This window comes from Mustelus asterias, chromosome 16 (genome assembly GCF_964213995.1).
Source record: "Mustelus asterias chromosome 16, sMusAst1.hap1.1, whole genome shotgun sequence".
NCBI lineage: Eukaryota > Metazoa > Chordata > Chondrichthyes > Carcharhiniformes > Triakidae > Mustelus > Mustelus asterias.
The window spans coordinates 42,672,480-42,690,474 of NC_135816.1; the positions used below are offsets into that span (position 1 = coordinate 42,672,480).

At 43.3% G+C, this 17,995-nt stretch overlaps 1 protein-coding gene across 5 annotated transcripts in view; it reads left to right on the forward strand.

Annotated features, from left to right (window-relative positions):
• LOC144505132 (protein phosphatase 3 catalytic subunit alpha-like) overlaps positions 1-17,995 on the forward strand; it is a 342,133-nt gene that overhangs the window by 96,967 nt on the left and 227,171 nt on the right. For all 5 annotated transcript variants that reach the window (XM_078231023.1, XM_078231025.1, XM_078231022.1 and 2 more), the window contains one exon: positions 15,908-16,042. In XM_078231023.1, coding sequence (XP_078087149.1) covers positions 15,908-16,042 — 135 coding nt within the window. The remainder of the gene's footprint in view (positions 1-15,907; positions 16,043-17,995) is intronic.

The following is a 17,995-nucleotide window of genomic DNA, read 5'->3' on the forward strand; positions in this document are numbered from 1 at the left end:
GTTGGAAGATCTATCCTGTCTTTAGCACTTCACTACCACGGTTTTTAACTCAGATTTAATATTTTTAAAAAATCTAATCGCAATTCATCACCAACTATAGAAGACAGTATTCTATCCCTATGTAACTGGAAGGCACCAAAAACAAAACAAGAATTATTCGTAATCATCTGAAATCAAGTTACTTCAAAACCACTAAAGATGATTATAAATTAACCTGAGAAAATATCTGTGTAATCTGAGAAAATATTTTCAGTTGGTGAATGTTTGCCAGGATTAATATGCAGCATCTGGTACTCAATGGCTTTAATTGAGGCATTATACTACTCTCATAAAACAAACATGGATATTAAGGTTAAAAAACTGACTCTTTGGGTGTGTTTGGTGGACGCAGAGAAGGCGAGAGACAAAAAATGTTGGAAAAGTAGACATAAAATTGCATTTCTCTGGGTTGCTCATTCTGCTGGCAGGTGGCATGAACACTATTCGCATCGCATGAACGTTGATTAAAACACCTGATCTCAGTGAAGATGTTGTGATTTCTTTATGTGGCCAACGGGAGGAACCTGGGCTAGAAGAGGTCTAAAACAATATGAGTCCCATTATGACGATCACGAGGAGCAATTTGTCCTGGGCTCTGTTACCTCCTGCTCCGCCCTCCATCGCCCATTCCACGTGAAAACGAAGCACTCCCAAATCTCACCTACTTACTTGAGTGCCAAGGAACATTCTTTCAGTTGTCCAGTGGAGGCTCACTGCTGTCCAACATCCCACTCTTGCCCATCAACCAGGTTTGGGTGGGAGACTGATGGGGCTTGTGCAGGTGAGAGCCCAGGAGTTAACAGTTCATAGGCCTCATTGCAGACAAAGCCCAGATCCTTTATTGACCTACTTGGCTACAGCCTGCATAACTCCTGACCTGGACTAAAGTGTCTTTTGTATCTCAGAATCATCTTAAAGCACTTTGCACACAATTAAATCCCTTAAAATGCAATGATTTTTGTTGAGTTGGCAAAATTATAAACCAGTCAAGTTTACAATTTTGTTATTTGCATATATTATTAATAATCACCATCTTATTAGCATAAATATTGTGTAAGTTTCTCAAAGATTATAGTCATAATTAGCATTTTGTGGGCATTGATAAACTCGTGGTCCAAGGATATTTATAAGCAGAGGTTTCTCTTCATGAAGACCCACAGAGTTCAAATAGGCTTTGCCAGCAAGCCAACGACTGATGTTCAGTGAAAGGGACTGCATGGAAGTCTAAAAGGATATCATCATAGACTAACCACATTCACCTCTAATACATTGACCCGAGTAATATTGACTTAAAAATTGTCCATGAAAGTGAGAGAACTGAACATGCATGGAAAAAATGAAAAATGTTGCAAAATAAACACTTCAATTTTAAAATGTTTGCTGTTGCATTAAATTTGATTGGTAATATAAAAAAAATGCCATTATTCTTTATTCCATTGTCACACTTAAAATGCTTGACTGTGTAATTTTTGGTTTGAGCTTAAAACCCAGATTCACACATGTTATAATGAACTATCATCTTTATTGTTGTTGAGCTGTCGTTGCCGACTTTATTTACAATTCAAACTAGGGATGGAATCTTCTGCTCTCACTGGTGACAAGCTTGGAGTTGGGAAGGGCATGTAATTGGGAATATGGTGGGTGGCAAACCGGAAGTCCAATGTCTTCCCATCTCTACCAAAATTAAATTCTGGGAGGGAATAGACCCATGGTGGACCTTACTGCACCGCTGCCAGTTGGTGCCATTAAATGGCCAATTAATGCCACTTAGGGCCTCATCCCACCACCACTGCCATCAAACAAGCTGCAGGTGACCCCTAGGTGGGATGGGGTTGTTCCTTGATCAAAGGTATTCAATGCCTGATCAGGGGAATGGACAGGTACCTGCTAAGAGTCACCCCTGCCCTTACCGGTGACTTTCCTGCACCACTCATCCCCTGACCTCCACCCTGCAAAACCCCACCTCCATTCCCACATTACTTACCTGTGGCCTGCATCATTGCGCAATCCTGGGACTTCTGCCTTTTGTTCATCTGGCAGTAGGAGGTACTTCAGTCACAAGCAATAAAAGAACTAACTTCAAAAAGTAAATCAAAGAAAAGGTTTAATAAAAAAACTTCATTACTCCAACACTTGGGGCCACACCCTGGACCATACAAGCCCCCCATCTGCTTCTTATTTATATTGGGTCAGCTGATCGCCACAATTTTGCCATTAGTTACATTATAACAGATCCAGTGTTATCATTGGTTACATTATAACATCATTCTGGCAGCAGCCATGGCCTCCCCAGGTGGCACTGCTGAGTATAAGAGCTGCCAACCTCAGATTAGTTGGTAGCTCTTGGTAGGCGAGACTTCCTCCCCTGGGAGGTTTTGGGGCTGAATTTGAAGTTCCCTGGCAGGTGTGTTTCCTGCCGGTGATGGGCACATAAAATGTGGGGGGGGAGATATCTCGCCATTTTCCAGTCCACCCCAAAGCTAACTCTGATAATATGGGGGGAGGGAGGAGTCTGTCTCTGAAATTGGCAGCCTGCACGCCACACCTAAGTCAATGATTAAGAGTCAATTAGGCTTGTTATCAAGCCCTACTAATCCTGTCAAAACACTCCCTGCACCATAATACGTTTGGCATGGGCATCAGAGCAGGAGCAGGAAGTCTTATTTTTAACCTGAAATGGTTGAAGGGTGAGAAGAAGTGGGCTGATCACGTTGCAGCCACCCTTTCCCTCATACCCGCTCCCTCCCTTAAACTCAACCCATCCCCTAACCCTCCTGAGTGTTACCCACTCTGAGGGTCCTAGGCCTTAGGCTCCATTCCTCACCTGCAATCTTGATGCCTTTCTGGTGCTGTCAGGACTGAGGGAGTTGCTGGCCTATCAGATTCACTGGCAGCTCCAGAGAGCGAGACTTCCGCCCCAGTGAGTGCCACACACCCTCATTAAGGAGCTCTGCGGTGCTTCATTGCTGCAGGGCGGATCAGACCCGATTTCTGGGGAACATCTGTCCTCTGTTTATCATTCCCCTCTTGATTTCAGGGGAAGCCCCACACCTGGCCTCTCCACTGCCTGATTGGCTTATGGTTCAGCGGTCCCTCCCAACAAGAAGCAGAGCGGGTCCCTTGCCAGCTCACCAGCTCACCAGCTGACAGATGAGATCCTTGATGCCTCAACCAGATTCTGCCCAACATCACAATTGAAATCTGGTCTACTGCAGCATCTTGATGTTCTAAGGAACAATGTCCTGACAGCTTTGACTCCAGGTCTGACTGTGTTGCTGCACTAGCATTGAGTAGAGAATAAGTTATTCCAACACAGGGAGGACGGGTGTTAATTTGTTGAAAAATGTCTGCAGGCTGTTCTTGGAAGCCTCCAGTTCCAATTTTAGGAATAAATCAATCCTCTTCCAAGCGATGCTTGGCTAAATGACGGCAAATGAAAAGTTAAGAAAGTAGGAGGAGGACTGGAAGAGAGCATTTGGTCTTTGATGGGGATATCTTTCTCACTCTTTCAATATAAAGTCGACTTATTAATAACAAGTTTCATACATCTCATGATTACATTATTTTCTCAACTGAAAGCATTCAATGTAGAACCAAAACAGACCTTGCATATCACTTTCTGCAGTAATATTTAAGTTACCTATCTTTTCCATCAAAAAACTGGAATAGATTCCAAAACTAAAAACTGATTCTAAGGTGAATTTAATTCAAATTTGTTCCAATTTCAAAATGACAAGACCCTCTTGTGCCATCTATTGTAAGAGTTGTGCATATTGTTATACTGCCCCTCTGCTACCCTGTCTGTTGGGGAGGTATAAACAAAGTGTGTTCAACATGGCTGCTTGCAGTGAGGTGAATGTGTAATTCTGCTGGTTTATATAAGAGACATTCATGCCTCTCATAATTAAATTGGAATTTACTACTGTTAAAATAATTCAGCCTCCCATTCATTGACTCCTTCCGCAGCCTCGGAAAGCAGCCAGCATAATCAAGGACCCCATGCACCCCAGACATGCCCTCTTCTACCTTCTTTGGTTGGGAAAAAGATTTTTAAAAGTCTGAAGTCATGCACTAATCGATTCAAGAACAGTTTCTTCCCTGCTGCCATCAGACTTTTAACATAGAACATAGAACATAGAAAGCCACAGCACAAACAGGCCCTTCGGCCCACAAGTTGCGCCGATCATATCCCTACCTCTAGGCCTATCTATAGCCCTCAATCCCATTAAATCCCATGTACTCATCCAGAAGTCTCTTAAAAGACCCCAACGAGTTTGCCTCCACCACCACCGACGTCAGCCGATTCCACTCACCCACCACCCTCTGAGTGAAAAACTTACCCCTGACATCTCCTCTGTACCTACCCCCCAGCACCTTAAACCTGTGTCCTCTCGTAGCAACCATTTCAGCCCTTGGAAATAGCCTCTGAGAGTCTACCCTATCCAGACCTCTCAACATCTTGTAAACCTCTATCAGGTCACCTCTCATCCTCGGAAAGCAGCCAGCATAATCCATTCCTTTTGAATGGACCTACCTTATATTTAGTTGATCTTTCTCAAGACCCTAGTCATGACTGTAACACTGCATTCTGAACCCTCTCCTTTCCTTCTCCCCTATGTACTCTATGAACCGTATGCTTTGTCTGTATAGCGTGCAAGAAACAATATTTTTCACTGTGTACCAATACATGTGACAATAATAAATCAAATCAAAAAATAAACCTCTGAAATTTATGTGGTTAGGCATACAAACAAAGCCATGCTCAGCAGTACAAAACCTTATTTATTGCTCCCTAAATTATAATATGAGATAAGAAACAAAAATGACATTGCAACACTTTAAAAATACACAAGGAACATGCAGTATAAGTTAATATTGCTTATAATATTGAAAGAATTTTTGCTTAAAATGGATAACAGTGCATAATGCCATGTTTGTCACGTGATGCACTATGAGGGTACACAGTGGCACACTAAATCCGAATTTACCCAGCAAGTTACTGCTTTGGTTTCTGCTTCCATTCAGAATAAGTTGCATGTTTAACCACTTATCAAATATTCTATTTATGCCATATACATAATTTGATATCCAAAGAAAGTATTGTTTAATTTTTAAAGTTACCATAGGAGGTTACAAAGTGACTTCTTTGTTGCATTAGTCCAAAGTAAAGTAAAAATTATGCTGTAACACTTAAAATGCCAATAAGTAATGGAAATAGAAATTTCATACTGTGCTATGATAGTGCTCTAAAACTGTACATTTTAGTGATTGAAATTTGCATCTCCAAAGACTGAGTGGCATATGGGATAACAGAGCCTGTTGCCATACCTGAGTTTATTCTGCAAATGAAAATGACTGAAGAACAAAATATGTTGAATAATCTGTACCTCTTCCATTCATATATAATGTGATACTTTCCTTTCTTCGCCAAGTTCTTGAACATATTGCTGCCTCCCAAAATCATGCTCATCTTTCCAAAGCTTCTGTGTTTGAATTCCTCCAATGAGATTTCTGTTTTGATCAGTGCTGAAACAGCTTTTATCAAAGTCACAAATGTCATCCTATGTGAGATGACAGAGGCAAACCATCCAAGCAGGCTATTCTTGGTCTGTGTTTTGCCCTTGACATTGTTGATCACAACACTGTTGTCCAACATCGTGGTCCAGCTGAGTAGGACTGCACTCTACTGGTTTCATTCTTATCTATGTAAACATAGCCAGGCAAATGTCATTGCTGGCCCCTGGGATGGCCAATGTGATTTTGCAGGAAAAAAACATGTTTTACGTTGGATGGTCTCTTTGAGAACAGCTTGCTACCAGTAACTGACCTGGTTACTAAAGTGCCTTGTTAATTATGGGAGTGGGTAGGTCCCAAGCAATGGCTCTGTTTCAAGCAGTTTGGATTAGAACAAGCTGGATGCAGGAAGCATCTCTTTCGAGCACTTTTCAGTTGAAATTCTGTGTGCTAGCTAAAAGGGTTTTTTAAAACTTCAGTAACTAAAAGGACTCCGCTGCCAGTGATGTTGGACTTCTGGGATAGCCAAGCTGTGAAAAGGGAGAGAGAGTTCTAGATATAATACTCCAGAGTTAAAGATCATTCGAACCAGGAGAATTCTAATGTGAGGTGGCAATGCATTAAATGTTAGTGATGCCGATGTTGAATGGGGAACCTACCACTGTGGGACAGTTGGAAGAGATTTGAAGGGAGAATCTTGCTGCAAATAGCCCAAGAGGTCTCAACTCTATATGAACCCTTGAAGCAATACTCAGCCTAGGTCCTGAATCTTTCAATTTGTGATAATTATCTGACTTGAGTTTTTGCTGTTTAAGTCAAATGGGTGTGGATGGAAAATTGAGTTCGAAGTTCAATTCAGAGTCTAAGGGTGGAATTCTCCCAAGTCTCCACGGGCGGGAATTCACTACTGTTAAAATAATTCAGCCTCCCATTCATTGACTCCTTCCGCAGCCTCGGGAAGCAGCCAGCATAATCAAGGACCCCACGGACCCCAGACGTACCCTCTTCCACCTTCTTTGGTTGGGAAAAAGATTTTTAAAAGTCTGAAGTCGTGCACTAATCGATTCAAGAACAGTTTCGAGTGGAGGGAAGAGTTCGGCAGGAGGCCCAAAAGTTGGTTTTACATCGGATTTTACATTTGTAGTGGGATCTTCCACTGAAGCCCACTGTGGCGGATCGGGAAACCCTTTGGAGGCCAGTGTGGAAGTCATTTGCATCCCATAAATGGGATGCAGATAAAGGCCCAGCCGCGTGCCCGATTCTCCTCGGCACCAGCAGGAAAACACGCTGGTGCAAAACGTGTTCGGAACAGCGTGGCGTGGAGATGTAAGGACTCACCTGAACAATGCCTGGGGCTCCATCCGGAGTTCAGAATGGAGGCCAATTGCACCCTGGATCCCGGCACACCACAGCAGTCAGTGGGGCGAGCACCTACAGGTCAACCTTGCAGATCCATTGTCATTGAGGAGGTCCATCTACCAGTCTGTGTGTTACTGGAGATCCATCTTCATTTCCAGGAGGTTCACCACCTTCCTTCAACAGTGGGTCAGTGAAGTTGGGTGACTTTTCAATCTGGCACCTGGATAGATTGCAGACAATGCACCATCAAGCCTGTCCTGCCACGAAATATGGTACAAAACACCCAGTTGTATAATTAATGCGGTCAAGGCTGGAAGATTTGGTATTTTTTCCTGCCAGCCTCCGCAGCAAGAAGCACTCCATGTTCCCATAGCAGGAAACACTCCATGTTCCCACAGAAAACACTCCATGTCGCTGTCCCTACCACGAGACTTAGTCCCAGATGGGAGAACTCTGTTCTGGAAGTAACTATATTCATTGAGCTTTCAATAACTTTAACATATTTAAGATAGAATGTAGTTATTCGTCTTCACCTTCTTTGATTTTTGTGCAGCAAAATTCTATTGGTTTAAACCGTGAACCTTGTGGTTCATTCTTTTAGCAAATACCTGAGTTTTTGGATTCTTAAAAGCGTTTCTTGTTTCTATCACGATCATAACACTCTTCTTCTCATTCTCTCACTGTTACATTTAGTGTCCCCTAAGGGTCTGTCACTGGCCCCTCCTGTTTCTCATTTACATCCAAACCCTTGACGATACCATCTGAAAACACACAAGTTTCAACAAGTACACTAACAACACCAAACATTGCCTTACCACCATTACTTGTCTCTGAATTGTTGGACTGCTAGTCCAACATCTGGTGTTGGATAAGCATAAAATTCCTCCAGTTAAGTATTGGGAAAACTGAAGCTATTGGCCGGGCAAGGCTCTTAAAATCCCGCCCGAGGCCAAAAGAGAATTCCGTTCTACGAGTGCTCCCGCCCCAATTCCTAACCCCCCTCCCCCCCGCCCCCCAGCCACCCTGATGGCCAGCCCCAATTGCTGGTCTCCCTCCCTCTGTCTCTCAGCCCAAATGCAGAGTAGCAGCGGGACCACCCACCCCCACCGATGGACCTGCCCCTATCAGGCCCTGCCTTTTTGGCACAGCCCCATGCCCATGGGCAGTGCCAAGGTGCTCCCTGGGGGTGCGGGGACTCAATTGCCTCCCTTTCACTGCAGTGGGGTTGGGCCACCAGCTCTTCCCACTGGAGAGCTATACTAAATCCCACTGGAGTAAAATACCACAAGCGGGTGGGGGTGGGGAGGCTAGCGGGCCTGGAGATTTCAGTTCTGAGCCTGCTAATAGCATTTAAATTGTATTAAAATGAGCTGTTGAATACATTAGGCAGTTCTGCGCCAATTTCTGGCACGGAGCTGCTGGCGCCAGAAATCCAGCACTGGGATACGCGCAGAGGCTGTGGCGCCGAGCAGAGAGCCCACAAAACAGCTTCTGTTCAAGTCTCCTGGCCTGCTGCGCTACAAAAGCAGCGCAGTGGGGTGGGAGAATTGCCCCATCTAATCTTTTGACTATCTTTACAAGCGTTAACTCTGCTCCATGCTTCCATTATCTTCATTACAAAGACTCATCTATTATTTGTTGATTTATCTGTGTTCAATCAGTGTAAATATCACAGTGCATGCTTTTTAAGTTGTTGTAAGCTATTGTATTTCAGTGTAAATATTGTACTCATAAGCTCCTTAAGCAGACCCAAACTCTTCCATTATTGCAACTATAAAGTACATTTTTCTCTGAAGGATATTTTTATTTTAGTTAACTTAGGTGTACAATTTAGGCCCACAGAAAGCAGGAAAATCCAAATCAGCCAATTACCACCCCATCAATCTACTCTCAATCATCAGTTATAGAAGATGCCTTTGATTGTGTTATCAAGCGACACCCACGCAGCAATAACCTGTTCGCTGATTCTCAGTTAGGATTCTGACAGGATTACTCAGTGCCTGACCTCGATACAACCTTCGTCCAAACATGGACTAAAGAACTAAACTCAAGAGTTGAGGAGAGAGTGAAAGCAACATCTGACCGAGTGTGGCATCAAGAAGGCCTAGTAAAACTGGAGTCAGTGGGAATCCGGGTGAAAACTCTTCACTGGTTGGGGTCATACCTTCACCAAGGAAGATGGTTGTGGTTATTGGAGGTAATTTCAGCTCCAGGACAGTGAGCATTCCTTAGAGTATTGTCCTATGCTCAACCATCTTTGGCTGCTTCATCAATTACCTCCCATCATAAGGTTTGACGGGGGGATATTTACTGATAATTGCGCAATGTTTAGCATCTATTGAGACTCCTCGGCTACTGAAGCAGCTACTGTGTCCATATGGAGCAAGGCATGGAGAACTTCCAGGCGTGGGCTGATAATTGACAAGGAACATTCATGCTGCATAAGTGCCAAGTAATGACTTTCTCCAATAAAAGTAAATCTAACTATTTCCCCTTGACATTCCATTGCATTACCATTACTAAAGCTCCCACTCTCAACATCCTGGGGGTTACAATTGAAACTGGTCTAGTCTAACCATATGTATACTGTAACTGCAAGACTATGATGTGGAGATGCCGGCGTTGGTCTGGGGTAAGCACAGTAAGAAGTCTCACAACACCAGGTTAAAGTCCAACAGGTTTATTTGGTAGCAGGTACAGATATCCACTCCATCTGACGAAGGAGCTGTGCTCCGAAAGCTTATGGTATTTGCTACCAAATAAACCTGTTGGAGTTTAACCTGGTGTTGTGAGACTTCTTACTCTGCAAGACTAGGTCAGAGGCTGGGAATTTTGTGGCTATTAACTCACCTTTGACTCTCCAAAGTTTGTCCACCATCTACAAGGCACAAGTCAGGAGTGTGATGGAATACTCTCCACTCGGCTGGATGAGTGCAGCTCCAAAAAGGTCCAAGGAGATCAATACCATCCAGGACAAAGCAGCCCTCTTGATTGGCACCACCTTCAATATCCACTCCCTCGTCCACTGACTCAGTGGCAGCTGTGTGTTCCATCTACGAGATGCACTGCAGGAACCCAGCAAGGTTCCTTCGAAAGCACCTTCCAAATCATTGATCTCTGCCACCTTGAACGACAAGGGCAGCAAATGTATGGGAATACCACCACCACCAGCAAGTTCCCCTCCAAGCCACATATTATCCTGACTTGAAACAATATTCATAGCATCCCTACAGTGCAGAAGGAGGCCAATCAGCTCATCAAGCCTGCACTGACCACAACCCCGTGTATTTACCCTGCTTATCCCCCTGACACTAGGGTCAATTTAGCATGGCCAATCAACCTAACTTGCACATCTTTGGACTATGGGAGGAAACTGGAGCACCCGAAGGAAGCCCACGTAGACATGGGGAGAATGTGCAAACTCCACACAGACAGTGACCCGAGTCCGGAATTGAACCCGGGTCCCTGGTGCTATGAGACAGCAGTGCTAACCACTGTGCCAATCCCTAGGTCAAAATCCTGGAATTCCTTTCCGAACCGAACTGTGCATATATTTGCACTACATGGACTGCAGTGATTCAAGAAGGTGGTGCAACACTACCTTTTCAAGGGTAAATTTGAAAAATCCTGAGATTGAAGATACAGAACCAGATTACACTGAATTTCAAAAATAATATTAAGGCATAATTAATTATTTGAATTTAGTATAAAAAGAGGTTTCAACACCAGAAATAACTGTTTAATTTTTAAATGAAACCTAATAAAAAATAAATTGCATCAAATTCGGTGTCAAAATAATATCGCTCAAGTACTTTGTTCGGCAATGATTGATTTTGTGTATCCATTCTACATTTAAATGTAACATTTTATTTTTGCAATTATGCTATGTCTGTGGTCCAGGATGCATTTCTAAAACAGAAAAATGATCACTCGTGGAACAAGTGCTATTTTAAGCAGAAAACAAATCCCCCAGAACAAGCTTATGTTAATTGTTTTGTGTGACTCATTAAAAACAGCCACTGCACCTCCATGTTTATTGCATCAGCGTAATAGGATAAATACGTATATATATAGAATATACACATTCAACACCATGGGGGCAACCTTATCAAAAAACGTGTAAGTGCTGAATGAGCGTGAAAACAAGAGAGAATTGCACCCATTTTTTGGGTGAGTTCCCAGAAGTAATCGTATGGCACTTAGAAACAAAGAGGCAAGTGTGATTCTCGCCAGTAGAGGGATTGGGTGGAGCCTATTCATGCCAGGAAGTCGGCTGCTGAACGACAGGGGCGCCATTGCACAGGTGCCCTGAGCTCCCAGTGCACTCTGTACAAGTGGAAGATCTGTCATATCCCCCCCTCCCCCCCCCCACTGATCGAACCCGGTGCCAAGTACACACCCCGCCTCCCCGTCTTGGCCCTGTCCCCATCATGAGCCTGCCTCTTCAGGCCCCGTCCCTCCTTTTAGACTCCCGCCTCCTTGGGGACCATTTTTATTCATTCGTAGGACATGGGCGTTGCTGGCTGGCCAGCATTTATTGCCCATCCCTAGTTGCCCTTGAGAAAGTGGTGGTGAGCTGCTGCCTTGAATCGCTGCAGTTCATGTGCAGTGGGTTGACCATTAGGGAGGGAATTCCAGTATTTTGACCCAGCGACTGTGAAGGAATGGCAATATACTTCAAAGTCAGGATGGTGAGTGGCTTGGAGGGGAACTTGCAGGTGGTGGTGTACCCATGTATCTGCTGCCCTTGTCCTTCTAGATGGAAGTGGTCCTGGGTTTGGAGATGCTGTCGCAGGATCTTTGGTGAATTGCTGCAGTGCATCTTGTAGATAGTACACACTGCTGCGACTGAGTGTCAGTGGTGGAGGGATTGAGTGTTTGTAGATGTGGTGCCAATCAAGCGGGCTGCTTTATCCTGGATGGTGTCAAGCTTCCTGAGTGTTGTTGGAGCTGCACCTATCCAGGCAAGTAGAAACTATTCCATCACACTCCTGACTTGTGCCTTGTAGATGGTGGCTAGGCTCTGGGGAGTCAGGAAGTGAGTTACTCACCGCAATATTCCTAGCCTCTGGCCTGCTTTTGTAGTTATTGTGTTTATGAGGTGAGTCCAGTTGAGTTTCTGGTCAAAAGTAACCCCAAGGATGTTGATAGTGGGGGATTCAGTGATGGTTACACCATTGAATGTCAAGGGGCGGTGGTTAGAGTGTCTCTTATTGGTGATGATCATTGCCTGGCATTTGTGTGGCACGAACATTACTTGCCAATTGTCAGCCCAAGCCTGGATATTGTCCAGATCTTGTTGCATTTAAACATGGACTGCTTCAGTATCTGAGGAATCGCAAATGGTGCTGAACATTGTGCAATCATCAGCGAACACCTCCACTTATGACCTTATGATGGAGGGAAGGTCATTGATGAAGCAGCTGAAGATTGTTGGGCCTAGGACACTACCCTGAGGGACTCCTGCAGAGATGTGCTGGAGCTGAGATAACTGACCCGTCACAACCACAACCATCTTCCTATGTATCAGGTATGACTCCAATCAGCAGAGTGTTTACCCCCTGATACCCATTGATTCAAGTTTGGCTAGGGCTTCTTGATGCCACACTCAGTCGAATATGGCCTTGATGTCAAGGGCTGTCACTCTCACCTCACCTCTGGAATTCAGCTTTTTTGTCCATGTTTGGACCAAGGCTGTAATGAGGTCAGGAGCTGAGTGACCCTGACGAAACCCAAACTGGGCATCACTGAGCAGGTTATTGCTGAGCAGGTGCTGCTTGATAGCATTGTCGATTATCCCTTCCATCACTTTACTGATGATCGAGAGTAGACTGGGCGGTAATTGGTTGGGTTGGATTTGGCCTGCTCTTTGTGTACAGGGCATACCTGGGCAATTTTCCGCATTGTTGGGTAGATCCCGGTGTTGTAACTGTACTGGAAGAGCATACGTGATCCTCTCCGGTGAGGACCTCAACTGGCAAGGTCGTTCAGGCAAATGAGCCCCGACAATTGCATCTGGGGCTCACTCATCATATTAAAAGAACCTCATAAATATTTCAATCAGCCTTACACTGACAGAATGAGGCTGGTAACATCGCAAGCGGTGGAAACCGGGCCCGAACCTAGTTTTTGGCCTCTCGCCCAATCTTACCAGCTCGCCATGCCAATCAACTGGCACGACAAGCCAGTATGATCACCCCTTTATATTTTAGATGAATATTATAAACAGGATGCCTCAGGAGTGCAGTTCATAGTAATCTTGTAATTATATAGAGCATTGGTCAGGGTACAGAATTTGCTGTGAACGCCAAATGGATGTCACCTATTGTCTTGGGGGGATAAGTGTATGAACATCGAAGAGTTAAATTCATGAAGGATGAAAGAAAATATTTGTTTACTGAGAGGTTGGTTGGATTTTGAATTAACTGATCAAGAGAGTTAGTTACAGGAGATGTAACTTGGGATTCCAATGTAAAAATGTACAATTTTTTTCAATATAGAAGCACATTGGGTGAAATTTTGCCATCTTTTAGGGAAGTGTGATCTTGGACAGGAAAAGTGGAGGGTAGCTCGCTGGTGGCATTGGCAGGTTTTCCCATTGGATTTTAAACTGATAGACCAAAAAATGTAGGGAGTAGATTGCACAATGTCATGCTGGCGGGGCAGACTTTGGTTGAACCTGCCCCACCAGTAACTTTGATCAGGGTACTGTTTTTAAAGGGCTCACTGAAATAGACAACCACCCCCTCCATCACAGATCTCCCCCCTGCCTCACTGCCCCCTCACCCCCCCACCTCATCGTGCCACCATGGGGCTCGCCTCTTGGCACTGTCCCCAGTACTGCTGTGCTCACCTATGTGCCTCCTTGAAAACGGGACTGGAAAATCCCTCCCCATTATTTGTTACAGCTAATAAGACCGGAAAGGAGCCTAGACTGATCTGATCTCTTCCTGTCTTGAGATATTGCGTGTTTTGATGAAGAGAGTTTGAATGATAAAGGTATGGAATGGGAGCAGTATTTTAAGCTTCGATGGATCTGGGCTTTGCACAAGTGCAAATAGCGTCATGGTTGGTGCCTGCTGTGCTGAAATTCATTGATTGCAGAGGTCTGAAGCCTACAATGTACCTAAGACTCCCTCAACGTTATTGAGGAATTCACTTCCTCAACCACCAATTAACCGTGGCTACTGTGTGTACCATCTACTGGACAGACTGCAGCACCTCATCCCTTTGTCAGCATCTTCTAAATCCTTAACATTGACAGTCAAATAAAATAAGGGGAATAGGCACATGGGAGCAACACCATCTGCAAGTTTCCCTACAAGGCACATACCATGCTAACTTGGAAATAACTTGGAAACACACTTCCTTCATGCTCGTTGGGTGAAAATCCTGGAACTCCCTAACAGCATTGTGGGTGTATCTACACCACATGAACTGCAGCAGTTCAAGAAGGTGACTCAGCACCACCTTTTCAAGGGCACATATGGATGGGCAATAAATCCTGGCCTTGCCAGTGATGCTGACATCCCAAAGAAGAATTAAATAAGAACCTTCAATGGTAATTAGATGGTTACCCTGTAAGTGACTGGAGTGCCTAGACAGTGATCCATTTTCATTATTTAAGAGATATGAGTTTAAAAAATGGAAGCAAGATTTGTTTAGGAAGAGTAAATGAAGCTTCATGGAGGTAGCTTTAAGAACGTAGGAACTAGGAGCAGAAGTAGGTTGTTCAGTCCTTTGAGCCTGCTCCACTATTTAATCAGATCATGGCTAATCTCTCGCTGGTCTCAAATCCACCTCCCTACCTGTTCCCCATATCCATCTAACCTCAAAAATATATCTATCTCCTTCTTGAAACCATTTAATGATGCAGACTCCACCAGCAAGTTGCACGAATTCACCACCCTCTGCGAGAAGTAGTCCCTCCTCATCTCAGTTTTAAGTCTACCACCTCTCAACCTACACCTGTGACCTCTTGTTCTAGATTGCCCCACAAGGGGGGAAACATTTGGTCCATGTTTGCCTTATCAATCCCTTTTAGTATTTTATATACCTCGATCAAATCCCCTCTCATCCTTCTAAACTCCAGCGAGCTGTTTAATCTCTCCTCATAGGTCAACCCTTTCATCTCCAGAATCAATCTGGTGAATCTCCTCTGTATTGTCTCCAATGCCACCACATCCTTCCTCCAATATATTAGACCAAAACTGGACACAGTACTCCAGATCTGGTCTCACCAACACCCTATACAAATGCAACAACACTTCTCTACTTTTATACTCCAGTCCTTTTGCAATAAATGCTAAGATTCCATTTGCCCTTTTTATTACATGCTGTACCTGCATACCAACTTTCTGCGATTCATGAACAAAGATGCCCAGATCCCTCTGCCCAGATGCATTTTGAATCTGCTTTCCATTTAGATAATAATTTGCCTTTCTATTTTTTTGGCCAAAATGGATAACCTCACACTTATCCACATTAAACTCCACCTGTCAAATTTTGACCCATTCTCCTGGCCTATCCATATCCGTCTGTAATGGGGAAGATGTAGATGTCCTTTTTGAGGTTGTGGCATAATGAGGCCAAGAATCATGAAGGCTGAAGAAGTACAAAGTATGCGCGATCAACTTGTTAATCTAATTCTCTGGAGTATGAACATCTTTTCATTTATTGACGAAAAGCCATGTCGGAGAGTATTGGAAAGGACTATTGAAACCAAGGGATAGAACTTTTTAGTAAGCTGAACAATCATATTTTATGTAGAATCTACATTTCTTTAAGAAACATACTTGTTTTATGAAATATGTGGTACCAAATCTCCTAGTATTCAAATCCAAGTCACAGTCACCAAAGATGAGGCACCATTTACTGTATTGATGTAGCAGTATATTTTATAGCAATTTTAGCCACCATTTGATGACTTGAACAATTCCAAAATAAATTATTTTCAGATGCACACAAACATACATCACACAAATTTCTGTTTTAGTGTATACAGCTCAAACTGAGAACAGAGACCCCCATTCTACGGACGGCAGCACCATCCTGAGCCAGACTTCCGCATATAGCACGAACCCAACAGCTCAGCATGAAGTCTCAAAGGATTCTTCCTTCCAACGTAAAAGTAAGTGATTGGTTAAAGTCCTGATTTTTCCTTCATTCTCGTCACTTGAAGACTCATGAAAATCACCAAATTTTTTAAATAAACATGGCATAAATAGAATATTATGGGTTAAGTGACTAGAATGCAGGAAAAGATCATTTGGGAATGACCTGCATGCCTTATTAATGACATGAAATGTTTTCCATGCCCCATTTGAGCATGTCTCTTACAATGTTTCCCTTGTATAACATTTCACAAAGCAAGACAGCTTCCTCAGAATTATTAAAGCATGTTGTAAAATAACACCCTTTAAAAAAACTTCTACAAACAATTGTAAATATGAAACAGTTTTTGACTTTAGAATTATCAGCTGACTTACATTTTAAAGAACAAGTCTGAATTTCTTTGCTACTTTTTTTTCTTCATATAAGTCGATAGTTGCTACAATGCATATCAGTGAACAGTGAAAGACCAAAAAGAAAGGCTTGCATTTATATAGTGCCGATCATTTCTCGAAGCACTTGTCATGCAATGATTTCATTTGATGTGCAGCTGTATCAGCAAATAGCATCCATTTTGCACATAGCAAGATTACACAGACAGCAATGAAATGACTTTATTTATGCTGTATGTGGGAAAACAAAATTGACCTCCCTTGCCCCAAATCATGTCACAGGGTGTATTTTTCCATCGGAACAGGCAGATATCAGTTTAATGTCTCCTCTGAAGCAAAAGAACTCTAATAATAAAGCAGTCCTTTGGTGCTTTACTGGAAGGTCTAGTTCATGAATGAAGCTTGAATGCATGGTCTTTTGACTCGGGAGTGAGACTGTGACCAATGAAGTCACACTGGCACTCAGTTTTACAATAATGCATGATTTTCTGTGTCACTCTATTGCATGGAGCAAAATGGAGCTGAGCATCCAACAGTGTGGTTGAAAACAAGTAAAATTAATGTTATGTGTGATCAACTGTAGTGTTAAAGAAGTAGCAGGTTTAATTATCCTGGTAATGAAAGAAATCCAGTGGTGCAGTTAGTATACTTGTTGCCACCCTATTTATTTTATTTGCAGTTATTCCATTGAGATTGTAATAATTAATATCCCTTGAAACTAAAGTGGCTTGATATTCTTGGAAAAGGAGAAGTGTTGTCTTAGGGTTAAGGTGCTAAATTGGGGGGAAGCTAAGTACAACCAGATTAGGTAAGATTTGGAGGCTGTTGTTAGGGAGGGGCTGTTTGAGGGTAAATCCACATCTGGCATGTGGGATCCTTTTAAGGAGCTGTTGATTGGAGTGCAGGACAAGCATGTGGCTATGAAAAGGAAGGACAGGAAAGGCAGGATTCGAGAACCACGGATAACCAGGTAAGTTGCGAGTCTAGTCAAAAAGAAAAAGGATGCATACATGAGGTCTAGGCAACAAAAAACAGATGAAGCACTTAAAGAATACAGGGAAAATAGAAAAGAACTCTGGAAGTTATGAGGGGAGAAAGGGATCACAAAATCTCCTTGGAAGGCAGGATTAAGGAGAAGCCCAAGGCATTTTATACATATATTAGGAACAAGAGGGTAGCTAGAGAAAGAGTTGGTCCACTCAAGGACAAAGGAGGGAAATTATGTGTAGAACCAAAGGCAGTGGGTGAGATCCTTAACGGTACTATGCATTGGTATTCACAAAGGAGAGGGACACGTCGATTGATGGTGCCTCGGAGGAGTATGTAAACCCTCTAGAGCAAATCATTATTATGAGGGAGGAAGTGTTAGGTGGATTAAAAAGCATTAAGATAGACAAATCCCCAGAGCAAGATGGCATCTATCCCAGATTACTGAGGGAGACAAGAGAGGAAATTGCTGGGCCTCTAACAGAAATCCTTGTTTCCTCGTTGGCCACACGTGAGGTCCCAGAGGATTCGAGGATAGCCAGTGTTGTCCCGTTGTTTAAGAAGGGTAGTACGGATAACCCGGGTAATTATAG